Source organism: Madurella fahalii, assembly GCF_045866475.1.
Source record: "Madurella fahalii IFM 68171 DNA, scaffold_2, whole genome shotgun sequence".
Classification (NCBI taxonomy): domain Eukaryota; kingdom Fungi; phylum Ascomycota; class Sordariomycetes; order Sordariales; genus Madurella; species Madurella fahalii.
Window position 1 is genome coordinate 8356787 of NW_027263972.1, and position 12198 is coordinate 8368984.

At 55.8% G+C, this 12198-nt stretch overlaps 3 protein-coding genes across 3 annotated transcripts; 2 read left to right on the forward strand and 1 right to left on the reverse strand.

Moving 5' to 3' along the window:
• Positions 1-1603: 1603 nt before the first annotated feature.
• MFIFM68171_05242 (uncharacterized protein) lies at positions 1604-3361 on the forward strand (the record flags this gene model as incomplete). The annotated part of the gene is made up of 3 exons (XM_071060662.1): positions 1604-1817; positions 1891-2868; positions 2925-3361. 3 exons carry the CDS (start codon positions 1604-1606, stop codon positions 3359-3361), a joined length of 1629 nt encoding a protein of 542 aa, XP_070916763.1.
• Positions 3362-4541: 1180 nt separating this feature from the next.
• Positions 4542-9097, forward strand: YOR1 (ATP-binding cassette transporter yor1; the record flags this gene model as incomplete). Its single annotated transcript, XM_071060663.1, has 4 exons — positions 4542-4599; positions 4648-5546; positions 5608-6689; positions 6739-9097. The coding sequence occupies 4 exons, from the start codon at positions 4542-4544 to the stop codon at positions 9095-9097; spliced, it is 4398 nt and encodes a 1465-aa protein (XP_070916764.1).
• A 1270-nt stretch (positions 9098-10367) lies between these two features.
• MFIFM68171_05244 (uncharacterized protein) lies at positions 10368-11477 on the reverse strand (the record flags this gene model as incomplete). Its single annotated transcript, XM_071060664.1, has 1 exon — positions 10368-11477. The coding sequence occupies one exon, from the start codon at positions 11475-11477 to the stop codon at positions 10368-10370; it is 1110 nt and encodes a 369-aa protein (XP_070916765.1).
• Between the last annotated feature and the right edge of the window lie 721 nt (positions 11478-12198).

Here is a 12198-nt window from a genome sequence, read left to right on the forward strand (position 1 = left end):
ATCCTCGTGGTTCGTCGCCGAACAGGTTATGAGGACCGGAGACGAGTCTGCTCTGCTCGGACGAAAGACAGGTAATGTTTCTTGGTGACTGGGACGAGGTAATTGACACGGATGTTGTCTAGGATCGGTCGTCTACTTGCTCGCCGCGATAGAGCCGCCCTCGAAGTGTCACCCTGTCGAACCTTCAATTGAGGCCTATCCATGGCTGATTCGAAAACATGACATTGTCCGTGGTGCGCAATCCAAGCTAGCCTTGGAAATGGCGAAAAGGTTAAAGGAAGCACAAGCGCGCAAACTACTTAATACGGGCAGGGGGAGGTATTGCGGTTGGGTTGGTTGTGTGGTCTAGCTTCCACCTGCTCTCCGAGCTTGCTCCCCTATGGCTCAGCCCGGCTTCCCAGCTCTGATGCCGAGTAGGGTATGGCGAGTAGAGTTGGGGGGACTGGAACAGTCCGGTCATACCTGCCAAGTCATGGCGGACACCCAACTCCTCTGCTATTAGCATTGCTCACTCTGTTCAAGCAACCTTGACTGGTTTTGGCTGGCCGCCTTGGGCAAGTGGAGGTAAGAGTTAATACCGTCTACTTCGGAATTCGAGCGGCGAGAGTTAGTTTTGCTCCTCGCCTTCCTTTTCCCTTTTTCTTTTTCCTTTTTTCCTTTTTTTTTTTTTTTTTTTTTTTTTTTTTCCCAATTTCCCTTCCAAGATTAAGGTAATGATTTTGCTATGTTCCGTCTCCCACGTACTTGTGGATTCACTCCCCGTTCCGTTTGCGTCTATTCCGTCACTTGCGTTTCCAGCATTTCAATGGATGAGACTTGCCGTTAGTGCAGGCCAAATCTAGACAAATATCGCCCTAGCATCGGCTACCGCCTTTAACAAACGTGAACGTCCCACTTTGGCGGACAGAGGAGTCTTTGTGGTAGCCGGCCGATCAAAGGAAGTTGTCGAGACGCTGTTTCCGTCGTCACACAATGAACAGCGTCGCAAGTAGTATTAGTATCGAGAAGAAAGAAAAAAAAGAAATCCATTGCTTATTAGTTCAATCTTTTTTTGGGTCACTCTTGCTTGCCACAAACTTCGTTCCCGTCATGCGGGTTTTGTCTAACGTTCCTAATCTTGCTCATCTGCCACGAAGTCTCCAACGCTACACCAACAACCCAATTGCTGTCTACTTACCAGCCGCTAGAGCAGGCCATCTGAGCATCGACAATGGCACCCCCCAAATCAGTGCGTAACCCTGACCCCGGAAAGCAGGAAAATGAGGCGCAAGGAGCGAGTGAGTGCATACATCTCTACACTAGATATTACCTGATGGGTGGAGGGATGACCTGGCTAACCGCCACCGTGCGTAGCCGCCGAGCCAGCTCGACGTCTTACGCGAGCAGCTGCTCAACGACTGGGACAGACTGAGGAAACGAGCCATAAGGCGGGTGACGCCGGTGGTGATGGGTCTCCATCTGCCACCGCCCCGACTGCGCGGGAGGGGAAGAAAAGCCCGAGGAGGACTGTAGAGAAGCAAAAGTTGGAAAAACTGGCGGCTGACTTTGGGGAAGTTGGTAGGTACACAACTGAACAATATCCCGCCATATAATAACAGATGGGATGGCTAACAGGCACTGCGCAGCCGCTAAACGGGCTAGACGTGCTACCGGAGCAACCCCACAACAGGTAGAGGTCAAGGAGGCGGCAGAGATGAGTTATAGACCCGCCCCTGTCATCACTAGCGGGGGACGGAAGAATAACTTGAAGAAAGACGTGGTAGATTCTGTGAAGACGCACAGGCTACAGAAGTTGGCGGACGAATTCGAGGAGATGCGTAAGACTCCACCTTGACTGCTTCACGCGGTATTGCTCGATGACATAAAATGGCTGACTGACAACGCCTTCAGAGACTAGGCGACAGTCAAAAGAGAACGAGGCCAAGAGGTTGCGGGAAGAGTCGATCGCTAGCCTCCCAACTACTCTCCGTGGGCGTGGAAGTCGCCTGCCACCCCAGAGGACAAGAACCGGTGGAGCCGTGAGAACGGCGCCCCAGGAAACTGCCACAGCCGAAGCCGGGTATGAGACGTTCCCAAAGGGTACCGCTTCCATGAGCGTGAGGGGAAGGGGCCGTGGGGCGAGAAGGCTGTCGACGTACCGCCCGCTGACGAGTCCCGGTCTTCCGCCCCTGCCACCTTTCCCACTCCCATCTCCGCCTTCAATAGCCCCCGGCCCTGCCGACAAATCCGCGGAGTACTACTTCAGCCGTGGCTTGCAAAACGCCAGCCCCGCCAGCTCAGCCCGGTTTGCCAGCTCCCCCTGGCAGAGCATCCTAAGCGGCTTCTACAAGCAAGGCGTTCTAGAGGGGTGGGAAGTTGCCAATGTCGCCCGTGTATGCGCTACGAATCTCTCAGCTAGAGATCGGCTGGGCATGGAAGGGGTGAGGGAATCGCTGTTTACCGCATGGGAGCTGGGGAAATATCGAGACCTGGACGTGCCAGACGAAGTGTTTAACCGGTTCGAGGATACTGACGAAGGGCGTAAGCTGGGCTGCTTGTTATTCAAAGGTGATGTCACGCGGGACGAATTGAAGCATTTTACTTGCAGATGGTGGAAGGTAATGGCTGAGGGAGAGAGGACAGAGGAGAGCTTGGAAGGAGAGGGGTCCTGGGGCAACGAGGATGGGAAGAAGGCGTTTGGGAAGAGGAAGGAGCCGGGAAGGGTGGATATATATGGCGGCGATTCCAGCGAACGGAATGCGGCGAGAGAATGGGCGAGATATTTCGAGGCGCGGTGGAGGCAGCCGAGCACGGAGGATTTGGAGATGGACGAGCTGCCGCCTCTGCTGCCGCTTCCGGATATGGCGCCGGGTTTGGACCGTTTCCCAGGTTGGTTCTTGATCCGCCTCTAGATATGGTTGCTCAGTAGATGCTAATGTGGACAGATGGCGACATCAACCCCTTTCTTAACCATTTCATGGACATTGATCCCCTTTTTAGGGGGCTCGATCCCTTTGCCGAACCAATTCGAGATCCGAGCATCTTGTGCGAGATTGACTCGGACTTTGACAGCGATGGCGCCGACGACATGGACGAGCTGATCGACGAGCACAATACGTGGGTTGAGGGAATTCTCGCGTTGAACTCGGCACCCGACGGGTACCACGCTGCGAGTGAAGGAGATGCGATTATCGACGAGGGCATGATCAGTGATGACGAAGCAGTTGAGTCGATCATGGTTCTGCTAGGGACAGGGAGCAGAGCAGAGACGAAAAGGGGAGGGCGATCAGTATCCTCGCGCGAACCTCGGCGAGGCCTGAATCCGCGTAGAGCTCCTCGGGGTTCTAGCCGAGGGAGAGGGCGGGGGCGAATGAAGCAGTAAACCTATATGGGATATGGAGACGATGATTTGTAGAGGATGTAATTACGATGTTAATTGTGTTTCTCCCCTTTACGAGCTCGGCATTCAAGTTTGGCACAGTCCAGGTGGGAGAGCAGAAACGTGTTTGTCCGGCTTTGGACGTTGAACCCTGGTGACTAACATCGCCCACCGTTGTACAACACTCGTTCCCACCGGGCAAGGGGTTCGGAGACTTTCCAAGTGGCATTGGTCAGCAAGCAGCTTCGAGTTGGTTGCACTTGTGCAAAACGCCAACCATCAGCCCGGTGCTGGATGGTTACCTTGGTATGCGCGGCTGGATCCTGCCCGAGATTGTTGTTGGCTGCCAGCTGCAGAATTCCGTCTCTTTCCGCAAGGTTAAGTGCAAGCAGATGCGGGTGAACCTGGACGGGACTCAGGCTGCGGAATTGATAGGCACAACATAAGTTATCAAGAAGCTGACCGGCGACTATGAGATGGGATGGAAGCCGGAGTCCCGATACCTTATCTCCGAGTATTGGTCATACGGATCCTAGGTTATGGCTGCTGTGGGAGCCAACCAGGGGGCCCACAACCGCTATAAGCTAGGGCTGCCCGGACCACACCAGTGGCGCCCAGGCGCAAGGGTCGGCACTTGTTCCTGCCGTTCACCGACCTCCTTCCCCACACACGGCTGATCATTTTAATGTCAATGACGCGCTAGCTTTGGATCGCACTTGCTGCATCGTTGCAAGGAGGGACGGGGACGGAGGGAAGGCTCGGGAACAACGGGGCCGCTGCTGCAAACCGCAGTGTTGCTTCTTTTTCTTTTCCGTTTCCCGTGCCTGCTTCCTAAGCATGTGTACACACGTGTTATACATATGCAAGCAATCTCCTTGGCCGCCGCTCTCGCTCTCGCTCTCGCTCTCTCGCCCTCTCTCTCTTTGTCTCTCGTGCGCGCGCTGATCCATTTATTTTTATTCCCGTTCACAGTGGACTAGTCAAGTGACAGTGGGGCCACTGCTGCTCATTATCACAGTCCCCCGTCATAATTCCTGGGCACAAGCCACCGGTTTGGCTCCGTTAGGAATCTCTTCCCCCAAGCTCTTCTTCTAGGGTCAAGTTGCCTTAAGCTCCGTCTTCCCCCCCATCACGAATCCACCTTGGCACTTCCCACGCCTCAACAGAGGCTTGTGCCTCTATCATGGCAGATGGACTGCATGAGAAGGGGAAAGAAACCAGTCCCCCGAGTCCTCTGACAAGTACGCCTTCCCAATCCTCTCATGGCACTCCGCTTCCTGATGGCAAAGAGACAAAGGCGGATGGTATCGATGCTGCCGACAGGGCGGTGGAAGGGGGCGAGGATGGCGACGGGAGGAACAGGTTGAACCGCATGAGAAGCAGTGCTACTGCCACCAGCGTCGCCAGTGCAACGACGACCGACAAGCTGCCCGAGCCGAGGCCATGGTACAAACAGCCGAACCCGCTACGATGGGGCAAGATACCCCCAGTGCCACGGGAAAGAGAAGTGTGTCCCGAGTACAAGGCCGGCTTCTTCAGCGCCATGATATTCCAGTGGATCGCTCCGCTAATGGCGACGGGCTACAAACGACGGCTTGAACTCAACGACATCTACCGCGTCAACCCGGACCGCGCGGTCGACCCTCTGACGGAAAAGATGCGAGCCTCGTTCAAGCGCCGTGTGGCCAACGGCGACAAGTACCCGCTTATCTGGGCCATGCACGAGACCTTCTTCTGGGAGTTCTGGCTAGGCGGCCTCTGCCAGCTAGTGGCTGCCATCCTTCAGGTCATGTCACCCTTCGCCCTGCGTTATCTGATCCAGTTCGCTACCGATGCCTATAATGCGAGCTCTCAGGGGCTTCCCGCACCGCACATCGGCGCCGGCCTGGGCCTCGTGTTCGGGGTCACGGCCATGCAAATTCTGCAAAGTTTGGGCATCAACCACTTCATATACCGTGGTATGCTCGTAGGCGGCATGTCAAGAGCCTCTCTCATCAGCCTGATCTACGAGAAGTCGATGGTGATATCAGGACGTGCCAGAGCCGGAGGCGCGGAGCTCCCTGACATCCCAGCCGCCAGGGCCGCCGAAAAGCAGGGCGAGGAGAAGATGCCCAAGAGCAAAAAGAAGTCCCTCAAGAACCAACCGGGCGTGTCTGGCGACGGCGCCGGTTGGAGCAATGGAAGGATCGTAAGTTACGGAGAGGGCGGGAATCCTTTAGAATCCAGCATGCAGGCTGACGATCCTCTAGACCAACTTGATGAGTGTCGATACCTACAGAGTCGACCAGGCATCTGGCATGTTTCATGTGATCTGGACGGGTCCCCTATCCTGTCTTATAACCCTCGTCATGCTTCTGGTCAACCTCACCTACAGCGCCTTGGCTGGCTTTGCTCTGCTGGTAATCGGCGTGCCTGTGCTCACAAACGCTATCAAGAGCCTCTTCGTTCGGAGAAGAGCCATCAACAAAATCACGGACCAAAGAGTGAGCCTCACGCAAGAGATACTGCAGTCGGTCCGCTTCGTCAAATTTTTCGGCTGGGAAGCTTCCTTTCTGAAACGCCTGGAGGAGCTCCGAAGTCGTGAGATCTCCGCCATCCAGGTTCTGCTGGCCATCCGCAACGCAATCTTGGCCGTGAGCCTTTCATTGCCCATCTTTGCCTCGATGTTGTCATTCATCACCTATTCCCTGACCCAACACAACCTCGCTCCTGCAGAGGTATTCTCCTCGCTGGCCCTTTTCAACGGGTTGAGAATGCCTTTGACCCTGCTTCCCCTGGTCATAAGCCAGGCGACCGACGCGTGGTCGTCGCTTTCACGTATTCAGGAGTTCCTGTTGGCGGAGGAGCAGGAGGAGGAGGCGATATTCGACGCTGACGCTCCAAATGCTGTCGAGGTGCGCAATGCATCCTTCACTTGGGAGAGGACGACAGCCCAAGAGGATGAGACCACGGCTGGCGGGCCTTCAAAACGGAAACGAGGAAAGGGGCAGAGCAAGGATACAAAAGGCGGAAAGCGTGACAGCCCACCAACCGATTCCAGTGAAGAGGCTAGCACCCTGGTAGAAGAGCGCGAGCCGTTCAAGCTTCAGGATCTGGACTTTGAGATTGGCCGAAAGGAGCTTGTTGCCGTCATTGGTACCGTTGGCAGCGGCAAGACATCCCTGCTAGCCGCGCTCGCTGGCGACATGCGTAAAACAAGTGGCGAAGTTGTCTTAGGCGCCTCGAGGGCATTCTGTCCACAATACGCCTGGATCCAGAACACGACAGTGCAGGAAAACATTCTTTTCGGAAAAGAGATGGACAAGGAATGGTATGCCGAGGTCATCAATGCGTAAGTATCTCCGGCCTGCCCCTCTAGCGTGGGCTAACATCACCCGTAGTTGTGCCTTGCAGCCGGATCTCGACATGCTGCCTAATCATGACATGACCGAAATCGGCGAACGGGGTATCACAATATCCGGGGGCCAGAAGCAGAGGTTGAACATCGCTAGGGCCATCTATTTCAATGCGGATATTGTCCTGATGGATGACCCACTGAGCGCCGTCGATGCTCATGTCGGTCGTCACATCTTTGACAACGCCATTCTCGGCTTGCTCAAGGACAAGTGTCGGATCTTGGCAACACACCAGCTCTGGGTTCTAAGTCGCTGTGACCGGATCATCTGGATGGAAGAGGGCAAGATCCAGGCGATTGACACTTTCGACAATCTCATGAAGAACTCCGAGGGGTTCCAGCAGCTCATGGAGTCCACGGCTGTTGAAGAGAAAAAGGACGGGGGTGCAGTTACTCAAGTTCAGGGCGAAGACGTCCAGTCCAAAAAGAGAAAGAAAGGCAAAGGGCTCATGCAGGCCGAAGAGAGAGCTCTGGCGAGTGTGCCTTGGTCGGTCTACGCTTCCTACACCAGAGCTTCGGGCACCATTTTCAATGCCCCGATTGTCCTTGCGCTCCTGATTCTCTCGCAAGGGACCAACATCGTGACCAGTCTCTGGCTGGCATACTGGACCGCAGACAGCTTCAGTCTCTCGACGGGGATATACATTGGTGTCTATGCAGCCCTGGGGGCTGCTCAAGCGGTGACAATGTTTGCCTTTATGGTGTCTCTCTCCATATACGGCACGTTTGCCAGCAAGACGATGCTACGAAACGCTATCACGAGAGTCCTACGCGCCCCTATGTCTTTCTTCGATACAACCCCCCTCGGCCGCATCACGAACCGCTTCAGCCGCGACGTCGATGTCATGGACAACAACCTCTCGGACGCGATGCGCATGTACTTCTTCAGCATTGGTAGCATCATTGCTGTTTTTGCCCTGATTATCGCCTTCTTCCATTATTTTGCGATCGCGCTGGTGCCGCTGGCTATCTTGTTTATATTTGCCGCGGGCTACTACCGAGCGTCGGCTCGAGAGGTCAAGCGTCTCGAGTCTGTTCTCCGTTCTACCGTCTTTGCCAAGTTTGGCGAGGGCTTGTCTGGCGTTGCTAGCATCCGGGCCTATGGTCTGAAGGATTGGTTCATCGCCGATCTCCGCAAGGCGATCGACGAGATGGACTCGGCTTACTTTCTCACGTACTCTAACCAGAGGTGGCTGTCAGTGCGGCTCGACATGATCGGCACCGCCCTCTTTTTCACTACTGGAATCCTGGTCGTGACATCGCGCTTCTCAGTCGCTCCATCGATCGGTGGTCTTGTTCTGTCATACATCCTAGCAATTGTCGGCATGATTCAGTTTACTGTCCGGCAGCTGGCCGAGGTTGAGAACGGCATGAATGCGGTTGAGCGTATCCTCTACTATGGAACACAACTCGAGGAGGAGGCGCCAGCAAAGACGATTGAAGTACGCAAAACATGGCCGGAAAAGGGCGAAATCATCTTTGACAACGTCGAAATGAGGTACCGAGCAGACCTTCCCCTCGTCTTGCAGGGCCTCAGCATGCATATCCGCGGTGGGGAACGTATCGGCATTGTTGGACGCACCGGCGCTGGCAAGAGCTCCATCATGTCGACCCTATTCCGGCTGGTCGAGCTTTCAGGAGGCCACATCACCATCGACGGCCTCGATATTTCCACCATCGGCCTTCAGGACTTGCGCTCGCGCCTCGCCATCATCCCACAGGACCCTGCACTCTTTCGCGGCACCGTACGCAGCAACCTCGACCCCTTTGGCGAACACACCGATCTCGAGCTATGGTCTGCCCTTCGCCAGGCCGATCTTGTGCCAGCCGACGGCGGACCGAGCCCAAACCTACAGCCATCCGGCGGGGCAGCGAACTCGGGCTCAGACGCGAACGCGCCATCATCGTCAAACGACAACTCCGCAGTAGCCACCACGAGCACAACAGGCCGGATCCACCTCGACTCTCCTGTAGAGGAAGACGGCCTCAATTTCTCGCTCGGCCAACGCCAGCTGATGGCGCTCGCCCGTGCTCTGGTACGCGGCTCGCAGATTATTGTGTGCGACGAGGCGACGTCAAGCGTCGACATGGAGACGGACGACAAGATTCAGGCCACTATTGCCAATGGATTTCGAGGCAAGACGCTGCTCTGCATCGCCCATCGCCTGCGGACTATTATTGGGTATGACCGTATTTGCGTGATGGATAAGGGGAGGATTGCCGAGATGGGCCCGCCGCTGGAACTATGGAAGATGGGCGGGATTTTCAGGGGCATGTGCGATCGTAGCGGGATAAGGATGGAGGACATCCATGGGGCGAGGGAGGAGCTAGGGGTGGACCAGTGAATCAGTGGTTGACTAACTTTGGATGGGCCAAAGGGTGTTTGGATAACGTATATGCAAGCACTGCCAGGACGATGCTTGCATTCTGGAGTTTGGGGGTATAAACAGGGCCGGACAGCGCGAGATACAGCGATACAGATATTATAACATTGCAGAAAAGTACCCCCCATGAAATAGAGACGACTAAGTGAAACAAGGAAATATCCAGCTCGATGGATTGTCTTCCTGTGACAACTTTCTCATGACCCAATTGATTCGAGGAAATTCCTTAGGCGTGTATGTCCAGGGCCGCACTTCTTCTCAAACCACGCCGCGGAACCCGTCCATCGTCTCGGAAGTCGCTAGATGTATATCCCACAACATCAGCCTACAAAATCAGTAGTGCAGATCCAGCCTTCAGCTCCATACATACATATATACATGTATTCGTTAGGTGATGTATTTACATGGCGGAGAAGAGAACCAGAAGAAACAGCAACGTTGAGTCTGGGTAAGTACGAGCAGGCGGATGCGTTGCGTCTTGGAAATACGATACCTACTATCGGTAGCATTCCTCGTCATCCGCATGTCCGTATGCACACAGGGATGGAATGACGTACAGATGCATACATGTATATTTCCAACGCTCCTTGCTGTTCCACAACCGCGCGGCGTCCTATCCAGATCGATTGAATCGCCTGCGGTCGTACAGAGAAACATGCATTATGGACAGGCCCGTCGGTTTGCGGTACGTCTACCGGCTGCTGTGCTATGTGACAAGGACGAGGTTTGTGGGGTGGGCATGTGGAGCGAAAACAGGACGATTGGATCCTGTCGCTTCTTGATTTAGGTATGGGCGTTTCACGAGACGGGATTACACTAAAAACATGAGAATAGGGAGTAGCCTAATAGGATATATTCATTACTGTCGATGAGCAGAAAAGGAAGGCGTTTGGCTTTCTGCTCAAGGGGGAATAAATGGTGAAGAAAGGAAAAAAGGTCCCGTTCGCCCGATAACTCGACACCTTTCTAATGCCGTGCTTGGTGGAAGAAAACGGAAAGTAAGAGACACTCTCGACATGTAGACGTCCCGGCCGTTGAACCAACTCCGAGGTACTCCTAGTCCCTTCTTCAAGCACAAAATACTCTGGAGTGCAGGCGCTCCAAGTGGGACCAACACCACCCCCTTTCCCTTCCCCCACCGACCCCCGTTGTAATTAAAATAGGTGAACAAATTCGTAGATAACCCCTGCGCTTTTTTCTTTTTAGAACTCGCCGACATTATCAAAACCTATCAATACCGTCCCCTATGGCCCTGAGGCGATGGACTCCCTCCAGCAGGAGGGAACATCCCAGGTTGCTCATCCAACAAATCGTCCAGATATGCACTGGGCGCCCTCGCGCCGGGACTCGGCGGCCGGTTCAGGTTTAGCGAGCTGGTACTGAAGTTCCGCGAGACCACTCTGGGCCCGACATCGGGCGACTCGGGCGGCGAGGGACCCAGGCCGGCGCCGCGCCCGCGCGATGAAGGCCGCAGCGTGTTCATGCTGATCGAATTGCCGTGTCCGGGGTGGCTGCCGGCCTGCCCCGGCACGGGAGAGGCCGATGCATAAAAGCCAGAGGGTAGGAAGCGTGCCGAGTCACGGTTGGAGCCGCCTGCTAAGCCCGAGGATGAGCCAGCGGCTGTAGGTGAGAAGAACAGGTTCGTCTGGCTGGGTGTGGCCGACGGAGTCGGGCCGCGGTGCGTTCTCCTTCCGGTCGACCCGCCTATCCCGGCGCCGGCGAGGGAGGCGGATGATTCACGCTCGATGTACTTGTAGAATTGGGCGGGCGGGGCAGGGAACGCCGCGGCGGCCTTGTCGCCTCCCCTGACACCGGCATTGTTGGCTGCGTGCTGGGCGATGGCGGCGCGCTCAACTGACCGGTGCAGCAGGCAGCTCACGATGGCCCGCCAGGCGAGGACGGCTAAGAGAAAAGCGCCAATGATGGCGCCCACGGCGATGAAGACGGTGCCCTCGGGGAGGGTAGAGTGGTTCATAAACGGAGCGTTGCGGGTCGGCGGGATCCCCGGAGGGGGATGCGTGGGGATTACGCCACGGGAAACGGTCGGCATATTGGATAGGATGCTCTGTGTCGTCGAGGAGGTACTGAGGCCGGGGAGCGTAGGTCGTGGGCTTGGTGATGATGAAGACGACGAAGATTCCTCTGTTTCTGCACTCGACTCGGAGGAGGTCGGAGTCGGGCGAGGGGTTGGTGTTGGTGTGGTTTCGGCGGGCCGAGTGCTAGTTTGCGCCGGAGGATTCTGTGATGTTTCATCCTCATCGTCATCTTGAGCCAAGACACCCGCCGCAAAGAAAGCCGTGAGAAGCAAGGCGCGCTTCAGCGAGAGTCGTGAGGACTCCATGGCGGCGTGTGTATCGCTCAGCGGCGACGAGGTAACAAGGCTACGAGTAAAGTCGGTTCGGCCGGGTCTGATGATTGTCCGGACACGCCGGCTGCTGGTGCCGACCGAGGGGGATGCGGCCACGTTCGAGTGAGCGAAGTCCGAGTGGGGGTTTCTCTTGGGCTGTGTGGAAGCGGCTGAGCTAAGGGTACGCCGTCGAGGTCTCACAACCGAGGGCTGCGACTGGACAGATCGGACGAACGCGGGCGGTAGTCTCAAAACAAATACAAACGAGAGGATGCGACGCGCATTTTTCAACGGCCGACTGCAAGAAGAGAGAAGTGGGTAGTTTGATGGCGCCGTTGAGTTATTTCATGGCGGTTGGCAATGTCGGAAGGAATGGCGAAGGGGAGACTCGGGATTGCCCAGCAGGAAAAAGGAGATGATGGTTCATGACGGGCCCCAGGCAGTGCAAGGCAGGGCAGACAGGGTCCGGCGCAGACTGGGAAGGGCGCCATTCCTCTGCCGGTTGTCTCACCTAAGGGGTAGCCTGGTACCTGCGTATACGGTATGGACAGGAGTCGACACGGCCTCCCACCTTATGCCTCCGCTCAACATCTTTCGAGGCATTGAAGCTTACCTTGCCCAGAGGTCTCGTGAAATAGGGATCTTAGGATGTTCTGCCCCTTACACCCAGGGTTCTCCGGGTGCTTGCAGCTGATTGCAGCTCGCACCCTCTGTT